The sequence below is a fragment of the Anser brachyrhynchus genome (assembly GCF_964034855.1).
Source record: "Anser brachyrhynchus genome assembly, chromosome: 2".
Classification (NCBI taxonomy): domain Eukaryota; kingdom Metazoa; phylum Chordata; class Aves; order Anseriformes; family Anatidae; genus Anser; species Anser brachyrhynchus.
The window spans coordinates 52,992,141-53,014,359 of NC_137695.1; the positions used below are offsets into that span (position 1 = coordinate 52,992,141).

Genomic DNA, 22,219 nt, shown 5'->3' on the forward strand with positions numbered 1-22,219 from the left:
GGCCCTTCGACACAAGGGACTTTTTCACAATTCCTGCAGATTTAATGGAAATTGTTACTTGGCAGGACTGAGCCGCTGCCACGGCTTCAACGCGAGCAGTAATGTCGAACTAACCCTTGCAAAGTAGCCGTCAGCTCACGCTGCTCGGGTCCTGGGGCAAGTCTGAGTCCCTGCCAGTGGAGACCAGGTGGGCCCAAGCAACAGGTCAGTGCTGCAGTTAGGGGCATGGGTCCTGCTCCCTTCCTTGCCAGGAGCTGGTGCCGCTTCCCTTCTGCCAGCCCCAGGGCTCCTCCGGCTTCCCGGGGCAGTTCAACTTGCCAGCCCTGGTAGAAAAACTAACCCCAACCAAAATACGTAAATAAAAGTTTTCTGCTGGGCAAGCAGGTTGAACCAGCTAATGGATGGTCTGGTAAATGCCGGGGACCGTAATGGGAAGGAGATGGCTGGGAAGAGGGCACAGGGTGGAAGGAAAGGAAGCAGGGGAACTGACACCATGCCATTTTGATGGCAGCAAATTTGTCAATCAACTCAGCTCATGATTGGATTTGTCAATCAAATCATGAAAGCGTGGCCTATGTAGGAGAAATTATTGTTTGACGAGGTGCCCCGCAACATTCTCGTTGCTGTTGGCTTCCCGCTTTGTATGAGAAAGTCACTACCATTTGCAAATTGCGGTATTTAAAAATGGAGCTACTCTAAATGAAAGCTGCTCAAAATGTTTCTAATTCAAATAGTGGAGAATTTCTTACTGTCTTTGGGTTATAAAGATAAGCCTTTAAGAAGAGGGCCATTTTCTTAGCCATGAGAAAATGCTTAAATGGAGACACCACCCACATGTTAAGTCCTTTTTAAAAGGGGCTAAATCCTCTTAACAAGAATATCTTTAGAGAACTCCTGTGGCCTTTAGATGACATGAGCTCTGGAGAGGCTGGTTCGGCATACTTCAGAAGGGGGCGGGCGGATTTACATTTCCAAACTGAATACTTAGCACCTCTCTCCTTTTCTGGTGGTTTAGAAAGTACCTCTTCCTGCCTCCTTCTCAGCAAGTCACAGCTGGAATAGGAGAACAAGGGGGTAATACATAATCTTCTAGATGTTGGGTATAGGAGCAGGCTAAATAGGACATAAATACTGAACAGAGACTTAAGGTATGGGAGAAAAACCTAGAAGTGACATAAAGGAAGTGGGGAGTTAAATAATTAGTAGCTTATCATTGTTTTGTGGGAATAAAAAGCTTTGTCTGTGTAGAAGACATGGGTATTCTCATATTCAGACCCATTTTCATATTTCTTTGCCTCATAGTTTCTGTTAATGAATGCTAGCATGAGCCCGAGGCCTTTGGTTTTGGAATAAAATGTATGGGACTCTGTCTGGTTTAAATGCATCTTCTCCAGGGACAGACTGCTTCTGAGCCCAAGGAGGTACTGCATGGTCCTTTGGCATAAACGTGTGAGGGGAGCTCAAAGAGGTATAAATCCTGATTGCCCTAACCATGCCAACGAGCACCTAGCGCAAAGCAGGCATCCAAATAAATCTGTACAGGAACAGCTTGTAGCTTGTGCTTGCTGGTGGTGGATGTGCTCTCCTCATGCAGAGTCCAGCTATGTTGGTGTGGCTCTGTCTGCACCAGAACTGCTGAAGTACAGCAGGTTTATTTCCCTGCTATGATAAGGACTTCTGGCAGGTTTCCATGAGCAGCCGAGCCACTCAAAAAGCCTTACTGTTGCTGGAAAAATAGTCTCGCTTCTCCGTCACCATTGTCACTGTAGCTTAGCCTTGTCCTGCCCCTGGCCAAGCAGCACTTTTTCCCTCCCCTCTGCTCTTGGGGAACATCTGGTTGTGCCTGTGGGTTGGTGGTCTGCTGCTTTAACGAGGTAAAGTAGCTGGGTCTGATGAGCTTTAGTTCTGGCACAAGATACGTACTGGGAATACGTGACCCAAGATGGGACGAGTGAGATAAGGGAGGGAGATGAGAGCTTTTCCTTTCAGTGGTGTTAGGGTTTTAAATCTGCTCACTGGACATCACTTTTCAGGAATTGGTCTTTCCTGTTCTCACCATGAAGGATCTCTTCCTTGTGTCACCAGCCTGTTTGCAGTCTTTGGACTGGATATGGGTCATGTTAGGGCCCACTGATTGAGCAATTAAAGGCATTTTCTTTTCCTTCATTTTATCCCAGGTACTTTGGCGCTGCTCTGTTAATTTTTACAGCGTGCTTGTTTGTATGTTAGCATTAAAAAAAAAATCTTAAATTTAGGAATTGCTGCATTTTGCAAGATCAAAGGTTCTCCTACTACTTCTCTGACTACAACTGTGGCAAATCTTTAAGACAAGAGCACATGAATGCGCTGAACAGCCCTTCTGCTTTCTTCTAGAGAGTGTTTCCTTAGTTAGAGGTTACAGTGGGTTTTATACTTGTTGGTTCTAACCTTACATAGCAACAAGTTATATGATTCAGTTGTCTTATATGGAAAAGAAATAATTTTCATTGCTTTGAACATTTTTTTTGTTTTGATCTTGCTGCCTATAGTGTTAGTGGATGATCCTAGATGTTGTGGTAGGGGAAAATGATTTCCTTGTATATATTTCTCTACACAGCTTATGATAATGCACTGTTTTTTGTCCACAGTCACCTTCGCCAAGCTGAAGAGTTCTATACTGTTTAATCTCTCCTGAAGTGAAAGCCGTACGTGCTAAAATAGAGGTGTCCATTTATAAAAGAATCACATGGCTGTAAAAACAAACATGTCCGTTAATTACGGGTTTCTACTTGTAATGTTTTTATGGATTGGTGGCTTTGAAAGAAGTTTTGAAGGCATGACAGACCGACTTGCAGGCCTAGCAGGAGCTAGAGACCCTTTCAGAGCCAGCTTGTCTCACAAGGCCTTAACCTCTCCCTAGGGGAGGAATGTGAGGTGTGGAGCAGAGGGGCCTGGCTGGGCCTAACTACTATGGTAATTGGCTCATTAGAAAGGCTGGAAAAAGGAAAATGAAGTAGCACCTTTCCTCTTTGTAGCCCCAGATTTGTGTTCTCAATAGGCCGGGGGGGTGGGGTGGAATTTGACCCTCCCCTCCTATCCAGAGCACAAAGAGAGGAATTGGGTAAGAAATGAAGATGTGAGGTTCTTCTGGTAGCAGCAGGCTTCAAATGTGACACCTTCCAAGCCTTCAGATTTCACTTCTGAAGAAGTGTGCTGGGCTGATTGCTGTAGCTCTGGTGGCAGGGTTGTTTTGCTGTGCTGGTCAGTTTGACCACGTAAAGGAGTCCTCAGTTACTGTGTAGATGCAAAAAGGGCGCCATCCACTAGTCTGGATACTGGCAGGACAGAACAAACTGAGTAATAAGTTAATGTAGCAGGCTCTGTGGATGATCTTAATTTCCTGTCACAAACAGCCAGGTAGCCCTGAAGAGAAGGAGCAGTGCTGGCTTCCTTCTGCCGGTCCATCTTGGTGCCAGCGTGGAGGGGTGGGAGGGTGGCTTGGGCTTTAATCCTATATGGGCTCTGCCAGGGGACTTGGAGAAGATGCCCACTAAGGATGGATCACAGACCATGACTTTCGGTCAGGTAGGCTTCTTGTGGCGATGGTGGTAACTTAGGCCCAGCCCTGCCCAGAGTGAGGTTTCAGCAGATGGAAAGCTCTTCTGAGCGTAACTAAATCTTTGGGTTTTTACAGTCTCTGCAAATAATCTCATTTACAGCTGGCAGCGCTGAGCATGTGTATGTGATGGCAACTATCATACTTACAAATGACTACGTTTGACTTCAGGCTTTGTTTTGGCTGGCAGAGTTATTCACTTCCTGCATTATTTTTCAAGAGCATAGCTGTTTGCTCCCTTGGGGAGAAAAAAAAACCCTTCATGTGTTGGGGGCAGTGGTGTGTGATGGGGGGAGACTGCCTGTGCATCCAGGACTGGGCTGTCCCAGTGCACGAGGTGCTGCTGATGAAGTATTTGGACTTGGTTTTAATTTCAGTTCTGTCTTCTGTTTGAAGGCAGACTTGGCAAAGTTGCCCAGTTTATCACATCTTTAAAAGGGAACTATTTCACTTCTGTTTCCCTCAAGTAAGCTGGTCCAAAACCACACTTGGAAGTGCTATACCTGGCATGGGTGTCTTCTGAAGTACTATGCTTTCTACTTGGATGGTGCTATTATTTGCTGGATCTCATGGCATGCATGGAGTTCTTAATGCCTTTTGGGTTCATCGTGAACTGTGGGAAATATTTCTGTTTGCAAGTGCCATAAAGAGAGAAGACGAGTTTGACTAGATGTTGATAAAGCATGTACTAAAAATGGCCTCTGCTGTGTGGTAGGAGCATACTACTTCAGGCATTTTAGCCTTCCTTTTGTACATTTATAAATACCATCTCAATTGTGTTGGTAATTGTTTACAAACAGAACTCACTTAAGGTTAAATAGCATGTATTTTGTGTCTTGTGTCCTACTTATGAACATGAACAGTTGTTGATGTGACCTGTTCTAGTGTGTCTGCTAACGCAGTGGCTGTCACCACTGCACGTGCATGCCCTGTGTCTTTCAAACTTGTGTGCTGAAGGTCTTTTGCTTAGAACCAAATTGGGAAAGAAATCTGCAGCACTGAAGATCACCTTTTTACAATCAGCCAGGTATCTTTCTTTTTCCTGCAGCGTTAAGCTAGGTGGGTAAGTGTGGCTTTTGTTTGTTCCATGAGGATGTCAGTAACCTACCTCTAGAAATAAAACCCTGTTAGTTCGTATTATTAGGTAGGAGACTTTAGGTAGGAGACTTAATTTGACTACCTGCGTCTGCTTTCAAAATTTTGTTCAACTTGTATATGTCTGCATCTAAGCTCAGAAGTATCCACTGGCTAAGAATGCATTTTCAGGTGCCCCATTTCAAAGGTCTAGAACCTGATTTTTAGGAAGATATTGGGTGCTTCCTGTGACATTCAGTTACATTACTGCAGTGTGTAGTATGTCCTTGGTATCTCTGTATATGAACAAGCTGCTAATTAACAGCAGAGGCTGCTATTATTTTGGCTTTCGCATTTATAACTTTAAAATGGGATTTTATAGTCATGTTATATATATATATATATAGATAGATAGATTGCAAGCCACTAATTATTTTGGAAAGATCTGTGAAAACTCATAGAAAATACCTAAACAAGTATTTTTGGTGAAAGTATATTGTATTGAGAAACTAGATAACAAGAGGTTTCTGCTTAGCCTTGCCTGCTTCAGCGTCAACATTTCTACACCAAAGTTGTGGTATGTGTGTGGTGGTTAATGTATGTATAGATTCTAGAAGTAACTTTCATCAATGAACTCCTTGAAAGACTTTGTCCTCGTTACAATGTCATTTTGAAGGGGGGTGGTGGGATGGGTATGCGTGTGGTTTTTGGGGCGGGGGGTATTGTTGTAGAGCTGTTGGTTCAAAGGTTCTTGCATATTGCATAACTTGCTGCTAGGAAAGGGGTGGAAGTAAACTCATTGGCAAACTTCCTTCCTTGTTAATTAAGGTGACATTAAAAGTCTCTGGTTTAGGACTCAATGGTGGCTGTCACCATGCAGTGCAAGAGTTGAATTCTTACATAACATGTCAGCCTCATCGATGTACTCTATTAGTTCTTTCTCAGTGTGACTTTCTTAATTTTGGTTCTACCAGTTAGTTACAAAATCTAAACTAAAATTGGAGTTAAGTAATGGATATCACCGTTTTTCTGCAAATTACTGAATCTACACTGTAGGATATTGTGAATTTTACACATCTTAAAGTGCAGATATAACTTTTTTCGTGAAATACTTCTCAGTAGAGCAACCGTACTGCTCTCTACAAATTTTAAAGCTTTCAAATATTCCTTTCACGTTGTTCAGCAAGAAACTGGCAAGTAGGCTTGCCTACGTCCCTCCTTCCTGGACTTTCATTTAAGGTATGTAATCAGGGGAATTTCAGGTCTGGAAGTTAAGAAGTAAACTCTTGGCCTGGCATTTGTATTGGTATAGTATGCTTATTCTGACTGTAGGCTTTTGGCTTTTTGGGTGCTACCACAATGTAAATAGATAAATATGTAAAAATGTAAAATGATGCCCAGGCAGAAAGGGTCTTGTCTTGTTTTTTGTGTGGAATGGTGGTTCCCATGTATAAGGTTGTCTACTTTATAGTGGAAAATACATATTTTTAGGAGCAGATCTTAAGCTTTTGGTGTGCTCTCTACTTCTGTGATGGAACCTGGGATTTATATAGTGTTTCTTTTAAAGTCTGCTGGTTTTAAAGTCATTTTTTCCTCATCAAAGACACTAGAAATGGAAAGATATGGAATTATAATGTCTTGAGTGATGCTAGTAACCTAATATTGCCTTCGGTACTTGTTTTCTTCTACTGCTAACTCTGGAATTAAATGGCAATTACCATGCATATATGCTGGTTGTATTTTGACTTGCCAGTGTAGTGTTTTAGGCAGTGTTGGTCCCACACATTGACAGTCAGTTTTTTGTCCCCATACAGTAAGCTAGTTCACACTTTGTCTAATGTCTTCACGTAGTGGGAATTGATGTTGGTTACGGCTCTCACAGTAGGCTTTTGTTTAGCGATATCTGAAAGCTGTCTTGCTGGAACATGCCGCTTTTATCGAGACTTTTGCAATGAGGCCATTATCCTCACTTATGGTGAACATAGATATTCACAGGAATTTTTATAATATTGCTTAGTAAGCGGCGTTCTGGTAAAGAGCGACAATGCCCACGTGATACAGAAATAATACCAGCGATGGCAGCCATGCAGCAGCAGGGCGTTATCTGCAATTGCACACTGGGGAAGGGTGGGAAGGGAACCTAGCTCAGGACAGAAGGAGGGTGGTGATCAGGCCTATCAGAAACACGAATAATCCTGGGTGTCAGTTCAGCAGAATAAAGTTTTGCTTTTCATAGTAAGGCTTTTATCAAGCAGCTGCAAGTAACCCAGATACAAATTGCTGTATAATAGTTCTGCACATCCTTCTTTTCTCGGATACGCAGTATCTATAGCCTAAAAACGTCTCTTACACGTTATGTAAAACTGCAAGTCAGATGAGAGGAAGCTGAAACTTCACAACTCTGTAGTACTCTTTTTAAGAACAAACCTCTTGAACCAGTAGAAAAGACAGCTTACTACTCAAGGCAGGGGCAGCAAGGGCTTTAAAATTATAATAGCATTTTCGCTGGCTGCTTTGTCTAACCAGTGGGTGTTTCACTGGTGCTAGGATTCTTTTTTTTTTTTTTTCCATAGGAATTGAGGGTTAGAAAAAGTTCTTTTTGTAAAAAGCAGTGTCCTGGAAGCATAAGCAAGTTGCTCATTTTCTTCCTCTGGTTCTTAATCATAAGAGCCGCCTAGATGATTTTTCCCACCTCAAATTAGCAGCTTATTTATAACATGCCAATGTTCTACATGCCCGTCAGTATCACTGTTCTGTCGTGCTGAGCTGAGAATTGTTCTCTCGAAAACTGACACCATGAAGATGACATAAATGAACAGGGGGAATTGCGAATGATGTTCATAGAAAAAATCAGGTGGGTTTTGGTATGACTTTGGTTCATGCTTTGTATAAAATTGTTTCAATTTCATTTCTGATTTCAGTTTCTAGTCACATTTTTCTTGCTTGTCTTTTTATTTGTTAATTTAAAAAAATGCAGACCATTGCATTTTGGCATCCTCACTGTCCTTTTATTCCTGTTGGCAGCTTTCTCTGTGGTCATCTTCTGCACTTTGCAACCAGTTCCCTCTGAGATTGCAGACAGAAGGGTGAGAAGCTTCGGCGGGTATCTTCCCCCTTCTCAGGGCCCTCACAACCACCATTTTGCAACCATGAGCCTGCAAGGCCTCCATAGGAAGCATCTTTCAGATCAAGGGGTTAGTACTGTCCCTCCAACGGTCCTCCCTTTTTGCTGCTTTACATCACGATGGGGGAGCATTCAAAGCACAGACCGTGCAAAATAAGGTGTCTTGTGCATGGAGAAGGAAAAGAAGAAGTAAAAACATGTTCCGTAAGTTGCCACTCTTGGAGCCATGTGCTTCAGAGGTGTTTGCAGGAAATGTGGTAAAGAAAGGTGCAAGATCATTTGGAGACTTCCAACATTGTTTGCTTGAGATCTGTTCTCTAAGGAAGCTTTTCATGTTGTCGTATGCCTTGGGGCACTGAAGTCCTTACCTTTTATTATCTTACTTACATCATGCTTTAGCTGAGTATGTGGGAAGTAAATGCAACAGTAGTGAACAGGTTGCATGCAGTTGTCTAGATGTTAAGCTCAGGTACAGCTTTCTGTAGACAGAAATAAGTTAATATTTATAAAGTTTGTTTTTTTTTCCTAGGCAGAAACCCACTGTGCTGTGAAGGGGAATGTGTGAATAGGGATTCCAGAGACTGACATATTTAAAAAAGAGAGAGAGAGAGAGAAGAAAAGAAAAGCAAGCTTGTAGGCAGGCAAATTCCCCTTATTCAGAGAAAGCCATATGTTCAGGATACTATCCTGAGTGTGATTTATTTGCTTCTGAATTAGGAAAGAGGGTTGCTAGGAAAAGTAAGATGCATTCAGTTCTTTCATCTTCTTAAAGAATTTTATAGGGACAATTACCATCTCCTTCCTTTCTCCCTCTTTCCCAGTCCTGGAGAATAATCAATTTAGCAATAAGTCAGAGCAAGCAAAATGTGATTGTTCTCATCTGCAATGCAGAGACTAAGACACACTCTTTCTTTAAGGCCCAAATCAGGTATTTTTGCCTCAAAGTGAATTGGGAGTTACTGAATCATTCAGTGTATAGTAAGAAGGGATTAAAATTTCAGCCTTCCCCCCCCTTTCAGATTTGTCCAGTTTTTGTTTTCTTGACTACCCTTTAGATCTTTTGATGGCCTCAATGACATTTTGAACACATTTCCCTACTTCTTCTAGGGGGGGGAAGCAGCACCAATTGTACCAGGCAAGCATTATATCTGTTGCTAGCACTTCATTTGAAGTGGAGAAATGTGGCTTTCCCAGCCATTTTAAGAGTTCGGTTGTCTCAGTGTGTGAAAAGCAGCCCCCAAATTCTGCTTAACTGGCAGTTGAGAAGGAAGGAATCTCCTTCAGACCTTGCAGGGAGAAAACTCCAGGCATCTGTGAGATGTTACAGTATATCTAGCTAAAAATATCAGATACTTGAGCTTGGTTATTGAACCGTTCAATAGTGGTGCCTTGTTGAAATGGTAGACGTGAACAGATCTTTAATTGTTTTAAACTTCTTGAACTTCTCATAAAAGTACATTATCACAGGAATTTTGACATAAAGATCCAAATGAATGTTCTTGCCCACCAGTGCGTCCCAGGCTTTCCCACTGGTCTTGCAATTGTGGTCTTGCAAGCATCAAAATGCTTAGAAGATCAGGCACAACCTGAATGCCAACAGCTGGAAGGCTTGTTTTCCTCTTGTTTTCCTTTCTGCTGTGAGATACATTGTCCAGATTCAGCCCCAAACTCTTTGAATGATGCAAAAATAGTATGCAAATGTATCATTTTTTTTTTTCCCCTGCAGAGTAGCACTAAACATCATCTACAAGTATTTCACCTCTCCCTGAATGTTGGAGATGCTGTTTTCTGTCTTTATGACTATGTCTTACATTTGAGTGCCCTCCATGGTTGCATGGGCTTGCAGGGCATGAGCCCCAGCACAGAACAAATGCAGTATTCTTCTGAGTTAGAATCTGGAATTAAGAGTGAATGAATGAAGAGCGAAGCTCCATGGTCTGCTCTTCTCTGAGTAAAAAAGTGGAGTGTAACTTAGTCAATGTATTAGTCTGAACTGAAGGAGTAGTGCAGGTCAGGGCTGATGCAGCAGCACTTTGTGTGGGGGAGATCTTTGTGCACGTGTCACTAGGTCTCTCTGTTAATGCATGTGCACACCATGCATGACTGGATTCTTTTTGAGAGTAATATCAATCAGGGCCATGAGTAGTCACTTCCCTCTTCTTGTGCATAGAGTGGAGAAACTTCAGTCTTCACTTAGTTTGCTCTTGCTGTCAGAGGCGGAGTTGAAACTGAATTTCTTAGATCTACGTTGACTACCATCACGTGGTTGTGGTATCCTGATCTGATTTTTTTCTCTTCAGAAAAATGGTCCAACTATCAGCGTGCTTCGATGTCCATTTTGTAATGAGCAGATCCCTTGGTGAAGATAAACTTAGGTGCTTCTCTTCTCATGAGGGACCTGCATATCATGCAGGTGCTTGGAGTTTGTGGAGTTTGCATCTTCTCAAGACTCACTTGCTGAGAGCCTCTGAGGGGACAAATTGGAGTCCTTCTAGTCCCTACTGGGGATCCTGAAGTGCTAGTATTGCTTCTTCTGTTCAGTTAGCTGTTTGTAGCTCCCCTGGCAGGATGAATTCATGTCAGTCTTTTCACTAAGCATTTTCATTCAGACTAGTAATTTCAACAAAGTGATTGATATATAGATACAGATATTTATTGGTTTATTGATTATATATATGTGGGTGTGTTTGTATAGTTATATATCAATATATATATTGAGATGCATATATCTCAATAAGTAGATATATATTTATACATTTTAAAGCTTGATTTTAAGATCCTTTTCCTTTAAGAAGTTATGTCAGCAGGGTTGTCCTGGTAAGAACCTTTCACAGTTGCAGTGTGAAATTTTTTTATTTATTTATTTTTTTAACCTTTAAAACCTAACGTGGTGGTTTGAACATGAACCAGTATGCATTTCCAGAGCTGTGATATGGCTGAACCACAGTGGAAATCTGGAACCTTAACGACACTGCTTATAGGAAGTTTGACTCCCTGCATTTAACCACAAATGTGGTCAATCTTAGGAGAGGCAATAAGAGAGAGGAAGAAAGGTGGTAGCATTTGATTAGCCTTGTTCTCCTTGTTTTCTATAGTATATTTGACAGATGAAACTCTGTCTATGGGAACAGAGTAATATTATTGACAAATGTTTCCCTTTTCTTCATTGTTACACTTTGAATGTAAGGTAGAAATAGCAAGGCTTGTTTTCAGCATACTAAATTCAATAGTTGGGTGATATGATTAAACAGTTGTGCTGCTTGGTAAACTGTTCAGTGTTACTGAACAAAATAACATACAGGCAAGGATTAATTACCATGTCGAGATCCTTCAGGTGATCTAGTTTCATGCTGGGACTGAGACACAAAGTCACCCAGTTGTGACAAGGATCTGCAGTACGTGAGTGGGTGACAAAGGTCTTTGTGTTGTTCCTCACCATCTCACCCCAGACCAAAATATTCGTTCCGTTCAGTTCAGCAGCAGGGACATGGCTGTTTGTCTTGGAAACTAAAATATCCTTCTGCTTCCTATCTCCATGTTCTAGGAAGTGAAATATAATCCTCTCATAGATGGGGTAAGTTTAATTGCTTGCTGGGTAGGAAGGAAAAGACGAAATGAGGATGGGACCAGTGCCACTGGAAATTGCTTCATGACGGAAAGGGCTTCCTGGATCTGGGGGTGTTGGTCAATGCTCACCTGAACACGAGCCGGCAGTGTGCCCAGGTGGCCAAGAAGGCCAGCGGCATCCTGGCTTGTATCAGGAGTAGTGTAGCCAGCAGTACCAGGGAGGTGATCGTCACCATGTATTCTGCTCTGGTGAGGCCGCACCTCGAGTGCTGTGTTCAGCTTTGGGCCCCTCACTACAAGAAGGACATTGAGGACCTGGAGCGTGTCCAGAGAAGGGCTACGAAGCTGATGAAGGGCCTGGAACAGGAGTCCTGTGAGGAGCGGCTGAGGGAACTGGAGAACCTTTAGTCTGGAGAAGAGGAGGCTCAGGGGAGACCTTATTGCTCTCTCCAACTACCTGAAAGGAAGCTGTGGGGAGGTGGGGGTCGGCCTTTTCTCACAGGTAACTAGTGATAGGACTAGCGGGAATGGCCTCAAGTTGTGCCAGGGGAGATTTAGGTTAGAAATTAGGAGACATTTCTTCTCAGAAAGAGCAGTCAGGCATTGGAACGGGTTGCCCAGGGAGGTGGTGAAGTCACCGTCCCTGGGGGTGTTCAAGGAAAGGTTGGACATGGCGCTTAGGGACACAGTTTAGTGGGTGACATTGGCAGTAGGGTGATGGTTGGACCAGATGATCTTGAAGGCCTCTTCCAACCATTACGATCCTATGAAGAGACAATCCAGGGATGCAGTTTCACACCGTAAGGTGAAGCACACAGCCGCCACCAAAGGGGTCGTCCTGCCCTGCCTCTCTGTTGGGGGGTTCCCACCTCCTTCCTGCCACATTGCTGGGCTCATTCTGCCCCAAATGCAGCCAGACTGGGGACCTGCTCCAGCTGAAAGCTAACACAGGATGAGCCCTTGGTTTTCAGCCCACCAAGCTCCCCAGGTGGGCTGGCTGGGGAGCTGGTGCCCAGCTGCACCCTCAGTTGCGAGTGCTGGGACGTGTCTGAGCCCAGCGCTCCCGTGGTGCCACGTGTGATGCCTTGCTTGCTGCAGCAGACCAAGAGCTTTGCCTTGTGTGTGACCCTAGCACCTCCTAGAAGCACGTGGAGTTGTGTGTAATGACAACCCAACAGCTGATTCTCCAAAAAAATAGGCACAAAGTTATTTGTGCCCTTACTGCTTAGGTTCCTGAGCACGTGCAGCTGCCGGTGCCTTGCCAGCAATGCCCAAGGACTGAAGCTGTCTCACACATATTCCCCGTCTCCACTTTTCAGCTTTTACAGGTTTGGGAGCAGTTTAGGAGATTGTGAGCACGTGGAGAAAATGTTGCTCACAATCTTCTCAATTCACAGAGGAAATCCATAGCTGCTTAAAGTGAGAATCTGTTTCTTTAGCTGTGTGTTTGTACTGCATCTTGTACACTCAGCTTCCAGTCCCTGACTGAGGCTCCGAGGCTACATTTAATTTAATTACACTCTGATGGCTGGCATTGAAATTGGTGAAGATATAAATGTAATCGGTGCCTAGAAGTTATGTATGTAGGGTGAAATTATAATACTGGAGACCTTTTCTGACATCATTGCTCTCAGGAAGTACCTTCTGTTGAAGGACTGGCTGTGCTGCTTTGACAGGTACAGTCACCTCAAGCAGGGCTTTAAGAGACTGATTTTTAACAGAGAAAAGAAAAGGCATTGTGGTCTTGCACGACAGGTTACAGAATCCCTGGAGATATCAATTAGGATGGCTTTTACTGCCCATAGCCCCAGCGGCAGCTGAGGGGCTTATCTCACATGGATTATAAACATGGGAAGGCTCCAAGAGCTTCTGGTCAGATTAGTTGTAACAAATGCCAGTCATATGGAAAGTTCATCAAGAAAGGTTGAGTTTTGTGGCTGCCCTCATGGCAAAGTCTCTCCCCTTCCCTCAAGTGGAGAGATGGAGCTGGCCTGCACGGAACGGAGAGCACCCACAACCTGGTTTATTGCAAGCCACTGCAGAGTTCAGCCCCTATAACCAAAATGCGCTGCAGAATTTCACCTTCAGCTTAGCAGTAAGAGGAGGTCTGTCTTTGTGGCTGTAAGGAAATCTCCACCTTCCAAGTCAACTAGTGTACTGTTAACAAACTAACCAACTCTAGAGACAGCCGGAAACAACAGGGCTGCAAAATAGGAGTTATCCCTTTAATCTGTAGCCTAATTTCAAACATAACTATTTTGTTATTGATTACCTCAGCAAAAACATTCAGATATGTTTATCTCACAATCCTTCTGCACATTGCCCACAGCCAAGAGCCTCAGCTCTCTCCAGAGCAGCTGCCAAATTTTCCATCTTTCTCCCGATACTTTCTTTAGCGCCATTGTGTATTTAAACATTTGCAGGATAGTAAGATTGCTACATAGCTTTCAAATTTTATTTATTTTGGAATTCGTTTTTTTACACAAGGAACACTGTAACTCTGCCATATTTACTTTTTATATTCAATTCAATAAAATATATTTACCTCAAGTGGACACAAAGTTTCCAGTTTGCTGTGGAAAGCATAGGACTGTGCTGCAGAACTTGTTCCAAGTCAGCACAGAGTGTGTGAGGGCCTGCCAGTGCAAAGTGTAGGAGGGAAGTCATGAGTAAGAAGACTCTTACTGCTATTGTCAACAGGTGCTCGTTGAACGGGTAGAAGTTACGGATGTCAGGGCAAGACAGTAGTGGCTTTTTTTTTTTTTGCTGTTTATTGTTTTATGCTTCCCAGACAGACTGATGGCTGGCAGTGCAGGTTTCTTCCAAGACTGTCTTGAAAGTTCTTTTGTTTAACCTTAAATAGGAATTTGCAACCTCAGATAGTGAAATGTCAAGTTTTCTCGAGTAATCTTAGTTTTATAGTTCGATATCGTTTGGAATTGTGTTTGGGATAATAATTAGTGTAGAAAATGAGGTGTGTTTGTTTGCTTGTTTGTTTTGAGAATCTACCAAACTCCAGGCTTTTTAATAACCTAGGAAGCCTGCAGAAGCCCATGGGGGCTTCCAATGGCTGTCCAGAGTTGTCTTACCCCCTCCTGCTGCTGCTAAGAGAATAAGGCTGTCCATCTCCCTCTGCACATACTGTTGAGAAAAGCCATCATATACAGGCTATTTTTGATCCTATTCCTTTCTATAATTATACGTAACTTTTATAAATCTGTCTGGTTGGAAAGAGCCTGTATACTTTGGGAGGGCTCATTTGATCTAAATTTAAGGATGTCTCATGTCCAGTTGTGAAACTTGCTATTTTAGTTTGTCCTACCTACAGCTTTTACTAAAACAAGAGGAGAAAGATGAAATGAAGAAGAGAGACTGAAAAGTGTACGTGTGAGAAGGGAATGATGACTCATAAATGAAACTGCATTTGAAAATGAAAAGGATCAAGGTGTACTGATCATAAGAAAGAAAGTTTTTTTTTTTCTCGTGAAGAAGGCACAATTAAATCATGTGGTCATTTATCTTCTGAATACATTAAGGTACATTTGTGGAAGAACCTATGAGCCTGAATTGAATAGATAATTTTGAAGAAGGAAATCTATTTAAAGAAAGGAATTTTAGTGCAGTCTTTAATAGGTGATATTTATGTGCTAGATTCCACTGGAAGACTTCTGCAGGCTTCTGGAAAATCCCATTTAGCCGTCCATTGCCTATGGATGGTTCTAATAACTGCACGATTATACAGCAAAGCGGGTAGTAGAAAGGGAAGGAGGAGGAAGGCAGCAGTGCAAGAAGCCAAATGGGCTTTCTCTGAACTTTAGGTTGCAATGAATAGAAATTAAAACTTATGAATAGATACCAGAGTTTCTGCTTTCTTCCTAAGCATTGTCTCTTTTACCTCTCTGCTCATGTTCTGCTCTTTGAGATTTGTTCTGGCATCCCTAACTCATCCCTAAAACCTGGGGATACCCAACAGTCTTGAAATAAGCCTTTCTGTAGGGTTTAAGTAGCATGCAATTAGAAGACTGGAGTTCTTCTGTACACAGAACTGCAAAAAGTGCTTGTTCAGTTTCTTAAAATGTTTACCAGAAATATTCAACAGCCAGTTCTTTCCAGCTCACCCTTCTTATTTTCCTAATATTCTTCATCACCAACCAAAAGTTAAAAGATAATGAAGACATAGATATCTGATGAGATTGATAGGAAGGATGTTTGATTTTTATAAATCATTTTGATTTTAAAAATATAGCACTGTCAGTATGGTGTTGGCTTAAAAACTGGCTACAAGTCAGATGAGGAAAAGGGTCCTTTTGGTTGATTCCAGTGAGTATTTGCACTAATCTCAGCGCTATGGTAGGCTTTCATCTCTGTCCCAAAAGTAAACGAAAAATTGTTACTGATAGTAATTGCTTGTAGAATAGTAAATGATAATGGGACTCTTACAACTTGCTCTGTAGGCTCATTCAAACACACTGTGTCTTTAATACAGCCAAAGGCAAAGTTGTATGCCAGAGAACAGGGAATGCAAGCTATGCCTTATGAAAGAGGGCCTGTATCCTGGAAAGCAGCACTTCTGAAGAGTCAGGAGTTGACAAGCAACTGCACAAGCTTCCAGTGCAATGCTGAGGGACGGTGGCTCTGAGGCTTGCATCCTGGGATGCACAAGAAAAGGAACATGAAAGGGGGTATTTTGGCCTCTGTGAACAGTGGAGCTGGTACTAGAATAACATACACAATTCAGTGCTACCGTTCATAAACGAAAATGTTGAAAACAGAAGATGATGTTAAATATTAAATAGTGCAGCAAAAATTATTTGAGTTCTGAAATAAATGCCTTACTGTGCAACTTGAGCAGTACTTTGCTTATTAAATATTAAGTGATAACTTGACTGATATACAGGATATGGAATTGTGAGGAGTGGTTGATACTGGTGGTGATTGTGCTGCCTTTCAGAAGGACCTTGACAGGCCGAGAAAAGGGCTGACAGTAACCTAAGAAGTTCGGCAAAGGGATGTGCAAAGTCCAGCCCCTGGGGAGGAATAACCCCATGCACCAGGACCTGCTGAAAAAAAGCTTAGCAGAAAAAGCCCTGGAGGATGGTGGATACCAGGTTCACCAAGAGCCAGGGATAAGCCCTCACAACAAAGAAAACCAACAACCTCCCGGGCTGAACTAGACATTGTAGCACCAGCAGATTGAGGGAGAGGACCCTTCCCTTCTCCTTGGCCCTGGTGAGACACACCTGGCGGGCTGGGTCCAGTTCTGGGCTTATCAGTAAAAGAGAGACATGGACATACTGGGGTGAGTCCAACGAAGGACTGCAAAAGTGATTAGGGCTCTGAAGCATCTGACACACAAGGAGAGCTGGGACTGTTCATCTCCATCCTTGGAGATACTCAAAACCCAACTGGACACAGCCCAGAGCAACCTGCTGTAGTTGCCCCTGCTTTGAGCAGTGGAGGTAAACTAGGTGGGCTCCACAGGTCCCTTCCTGCCTCAGCTATTCTGTCAGATGGCTCTAGTGTAAAAAGCACTTTTTTTTTTTTTTTTATATAAGAATTGTCGAATTTGAGCACGTTGAAAACTTACTACTGGAAACTAAAACAGTGCAAAACTGAAGTGGAAATTAAACTTTTTTTTAAATGAGTGGTAAATAATCATGAGTTAATACCATCAAGCTGTGACAGAATGAATGTCTTGCTAAGAGTTGCACTCTATAATTTCAGTGCTAAATAGACTTGAGGTCAGCAAATCCATCTGTCCACTCTTTGGTGAAAGCAACTGTGTGCATGGTCCTTCCTGACAGGTGCTTCTCTGTTTAGCTTTCTCCTAGCGCAAATTCTGACATTGCCTGGTAATGTCTTCCTGTCTCTTCCTGTCCTTGGTTAGAAGGTAGTTTAATGTTACTAACTGCATAGCAACTAGGGGAAATCTAGTGGTCTGTGGTATGTAGGAAGTCATGTTAGAAAGCCAGATTATTTTCTTTGATCAAAGGCTGTGTTAGAGAGAAAATGCCTTTTTTTTTTTCCATTTTAAAAGTTCAGACTTAAAGGGAGTATTTTTTTCTGGAGAAGTCATCTCAAGGTGTTTACATTAGGAAATACATAGTAAAGAAGACAAAATGGAGTGGATAGATCATGTCTGGTTCAATTTTTTATATGTCCTTGCTTGACTTGACTCTATGACCTGATATGTTCTCCTTCACCAGAACCAAAAGGGATTATTTTATGAAATACACTTCATAATATGCAAAAGAACAGCAATGTTCACTTCTTTCCCACAATAAATTTATTCCCTGTGTTAGCACATCTGTTTTGAATGTCGTCTTACAAATTAGGTTATCACATCAGCTTTTAGATTGCCCTGTCCATGGCATGAGAGAATTTGTCCAGATGCGAAAAAGAAAATTGTTTAGTCTACCAACACTTGTTCTCTTTTCTCATGAACTGTTGTTTGTCGTCTTGTTTTTTTTTTCTCTCTCTGTCACTGGGAATAAGTAAATCTTATCATTTGAACCACATAATTTATCTTCATTTTGCCAGCACTCTTAAGTTGTTCTGTTCCTTGCTGTGGCTGATAGGTATAAAATACCACTGAGGTAGGATGTGGATTAGCTGTTCTTTGTAACATTACACAGAATTTAAAACGTGAAGAATTCTGCTATCTTTGTGCCATGTAAGCTGTCTAATGCCAAACTGACTGGTGTAATAAGAATATATAGAACAGCTGCCTACTTTGACGTGGTGTTGGGGAAGATCATCAGTTCTTAGAGTTTAGCCACCCAGGCTGTGTGGAAATCAATTAAGTGTGTAGGCAAAGAAATGTACTGTGAAGAAATCTTCTGATGGCATTATTTGCTTCTGATCTAAGATGTCAACCACAACTGGTGTCTGCAGGTTCTGCTATCTGTGATTCTTACCTTTTCTCTTTGTATGCTGTTGACGATTTCTGTGACTTTCTGCCGATTTGGACCCTTCTTTGTGATTGCTTCTAGGCATGGTTTCTTTTTGGATATGTAAACTGTGTTTCATGGCACTTGTTATTTATTTTTGTTACTCTGATGTTTGGTATGTGGAGGAGCTTATTGTGTTAACTTCTTCAAGGTTACTTAAGGTTTTTTTTTTTGATGTGATACTAGTCACTTCATTTTCAAAACTGTATTTAATAAAATCTTTGAGAACGGCTTATCAATCTCTCCATGCAAACTCTGCATTATAGTTACTTGTAGCAAATATAACTTCTCACTGTTTGTTGGGACAATGTTGGGACTTGAAGTGAGCTGAAAAAATACCCCCACAGTTTACATAATTTGCACAACTATGCTGTATTACAGCCCATGCTTAGGACTCTGTCACTTCTCAACGTCTGACTATACAGTGCAAATAATTGCATCTCATCTAGGTCTGGTTGTATCCTGAAAGTTATGTCAACTTTCCCAATGTCCTTTGGAATCTATATAATACTTTTATCACCCTAAATTGTTTCAAAGTACATTTATTACTTTTGAGAAATCCAGCTGTATGGTTTTACACTTGTATAGAACTAGGTTAAGGAAGTACTTCAAAATAAAAGATTTTACTGCGTTAGATCTGACCTCACATAACTAATTATATTAACTGAACAGGTAGTTAAATGTAAGACCTGTCATCCCTTAGGCAGTGAGTTAAAAATATAGAGTCAAGGTTGGTGGGTTGGTGTCGATTTAAAAAAAAATAAAATTTTTTAGAAAGGCTTCTCCTTTGGGGACATGAATTCCCAATACTAAACTTGATATGCATCTGAGTATTTAAAACTTACTGCCTTCTAGTTTGCAGGCTTCTGCTATAGTTTCTGAAGCATTTGCATATGGCTCCTATCGGGTGTTCTTTCAGAAACGAATGACAAAATTAGTTGGGTCCCTGTGAGTCACCTGTCAGTAAGTAAAGCAGTGCTGTTCTTTGGTGCTGGTAGAGCTCAGGGTGTATGGTATGGAGTGCAGGAGGGTTTGGGGTGTTGGAGTGGGGAACTCTTGAGCCACAGACCTGTGTGGGCAAGGAAACTTGCACTTTGAAAACTTCATTGGTACAATTCCACAGACGCAGTCCTTTCCTTTATGCATCTTGTATCCAAGGAAAACAAAGCTTGAGATGCTGTGGCTTAGGCTGGCAATTTAGCAAGCAAACTTTGTGATGCAAGCCCAATCTTGCATCATTACAGTGCATCTAACACAGAGTTAGCACTGCTGTGGCTACGCGAATGCTCCTTCCGCTTTCCTGTGGAGTGTAGTGAGCCTCTTTACTTTGGAAATGTTAAATCTCATTAATTCTGTCATCCTAGAGACTTTTATGACTGTATTCTACATTCTGTTCTGTAAGTAAGGGCTAAGTCTTCTCCTGGTTACTATGTTAATATATATGCCCAGTATTTCAGAACTACATTAGTTTTTACTTATATACCTGATACCTTATAGCATTTCCTGGAATTTCCTCCAAGGAAGTTCATCCTACCCTATTATCTAACTCCCTCATTGTCCTTTCTCACCACTCCCAGGGCTTGTTTGTTCAGGAGACAATTTGATAGACAACTGATAGTGTTTGAAAAGTTTTCTTTTCGAAGTAGCTGTGCTAATTTCTGCAAGTAGAGTGGAAGCCACTTGATAGAACTAATCCAATCACAGTCTTACTTTGAAGTTAATGACTTTTAACAGGGGAAAAAATACTTTAAAATGTCCTTAAATACAAAAGATATCATAATCTCTATAGAATGTATTTTGATGCCAATTGCTTTGCAGTTATTTTTCTTTGGGCCAGCTTTAGAGTGATACTGAAGATGTATTTCCCTTGTTCCACTTCAGTTCTGGTCTCACCAGTCAATGTTTAATGTAATGTGAAGGGCCGAAATACTGCAAGCAGCTCTTCAGCCAGCTGGAGAGCTGGTGCCCCATCCACACACTATGTGAATCTGAACTAACAGTTTCTTTCTTGGTTTACTTTTATCTTGCTGGCTAACGTGGAAACCATAAGAGTATGTCAGTGTAATTGTTGCAGAGATACGTAATCAAAAGAAATTACACCGGCAAGTCTCTTGCTGCTGCTCTGTCGTCAGTCATGTCCGGCCCCCCCGCCTGCTTGCTGTCAGTTTTAAAGTTTAGTGGCAGGCCTGTTTTATGACAGACTTGTTTTTCTTCAAAGGATGTCTGTGGTGAGAAATTACTGACATGATCTGCAACTGAAAACCCCTCAGCTCTGGTCTGGAAGCAGCAGTCTTGCTGAAGGTGTGTTTCTGGGAACAGGGCCCACAAGCGGCCGGCAGCTTTGACACCAGTTTGTAGGGCCGGGTTGAGGCCTGGAGGCAGCAGTCTTGCTGAAGGTGTGCTTCTGGGAAGGAAGACCCACAAGCGGCTGGCAGCTTTGACACCAGTTTGTAGGGCCGGGTTGATGTTAAAGCCTGCTGGAGGCCAAGGGCTGGCCTTGCCACCACAGCCTAGCCATGGGAGCAGCGGTGGGTGTCCGGCTGCACCCACCCCTCCAAAGCCTGCAGTCAGGATTCCCCCACAAGACGCGGGTTGGTCTGTCTCTGCATCTGCGTATAAGTCATGTCTGCCTGTCAGTACATTTTCTGGAAGTTTTGTCTCTAGAGCTTCCACATTAACCAAGCAAGTGCAGCTTAGTCTCCAGCAGCTGTTGGGATGAAGGAGTAGCTTTTACATCGGGCCGTTTTCAGGATTACTCAGAGACTTGTGAGCTCCTCACCTTGGGCAGTTAAGCAGTTGAGATGAAAACTGGGTGCAGTTTCCTGAAAATAACTTTTCATATTTCAACATGAGTTCGTAACTGAAGTCTTCAAGCTCAGTGCAGTGCAAAGCCATTGCTTCCAGTCACAAGTAATTGTTTCATATTTGGCGGAAAAAATTGTAATAGAAAGATTTCAGATGATTCATTTCCTATGCAGCATAGGTGTAATTCTGTTGGTCTGAGGCATGAAACATGGTTTACACTTTGGTTTATTTCTTGCTTAATCATTGTGTTGTCCTTCCCAATTTCATGCAAAGAAAATACAAAGTGCTGCACCACTGTGGGGGAAGGTGATGAACCTTTTAGCAGTGGCTAACATACTGAGCGCAAGCCTGACGCTGCGTAGGCTGATCCCATGGCACTGAAGCAGACTGATGAGCAAGCAGAAAATGGAACAACTTCAGATGGATTGTTCACTTAACTCCGTTTTATTAACAGTGGTGAATGCGAGATACCTTGACCTTATGGTAGGTCAGCTACCTACAAGGCATCAGGGTGAGAATCAAAGCTCAGTAGTAGCCCAAGATTATAATCTTCCTTCAGGAAAAATGATCAGCTGTAGGTCTGGGGGAAAAATGCTACTTTTCATTGCTATGTTTCACTACTTACTTGGTTTGGTTGAAGTCATTTTGTTTCATTTACAAGTGGTTGAAAATGTTCTTCTGTTCAGACAAGACTGAGAGGTGAGCAGTGTGAGCTACCACACCAGGGTGAGGTGCAGGGTGTCACTGCACACTGCAGCTACTGCAGGAACGAGCTGTCTGCGCTGCAACTGTTGAGCATAGCTGAGAGCTAATGTATTCGTTTTAGTGGGTGTTAAAATGGCATTGTATGATGTTCTGCAGTAATAACTGGGAGGCAGTCATGATACTTGCATACTTTTTCTCTGGCAGCAACCTCTGCATAATTCAACCTGAGAACTGAAAGCCATTGCTAGGTTCCCCTGGCTTGTATCCTACTTTCAAACAAGGATCTGCAGCTGAAACTTAGCCACCCACATTTGAATTTTTTGAGCTAAATATAAGTCTTATGGTTTGGTATTTAAGTGCTTACAGTTCGTGGCTTCCTTGATACCCCTGATACTTCTC

General features: G+C 42.2%; 1 protein-coding gene across 4 annotated transcripts in view; it reads left to right on the forward strand.

The window, feature by feature from the left end:
* The window catches only part of E2F3 (E2F transcription factor 3), a 44,145-nt gene that overhangs the window by 3,680 nt on the left and 18,246 nt on the right, over positions 1-22,219 (forward strand). The window contains exon 1 of one of the 4 annotated variants that reach the window (XM_080579241.1): positions 6,814-7,863. The exons of the other annotated variants lie outside the window; for them this stretch is intronic. Within the exon in view, the coding sequence (XP_080435367.1) occupies positions 7,819-7,863 (45 nt within the window). The 5' untranslated portion in view covers positions 6,814-7,818. Of the gene's footprint in view, positions 1-6,813; positions 7,864-22,219 lie in introns of those variants that run through there. 4 annotated transcript variants of the gene reach the window in all.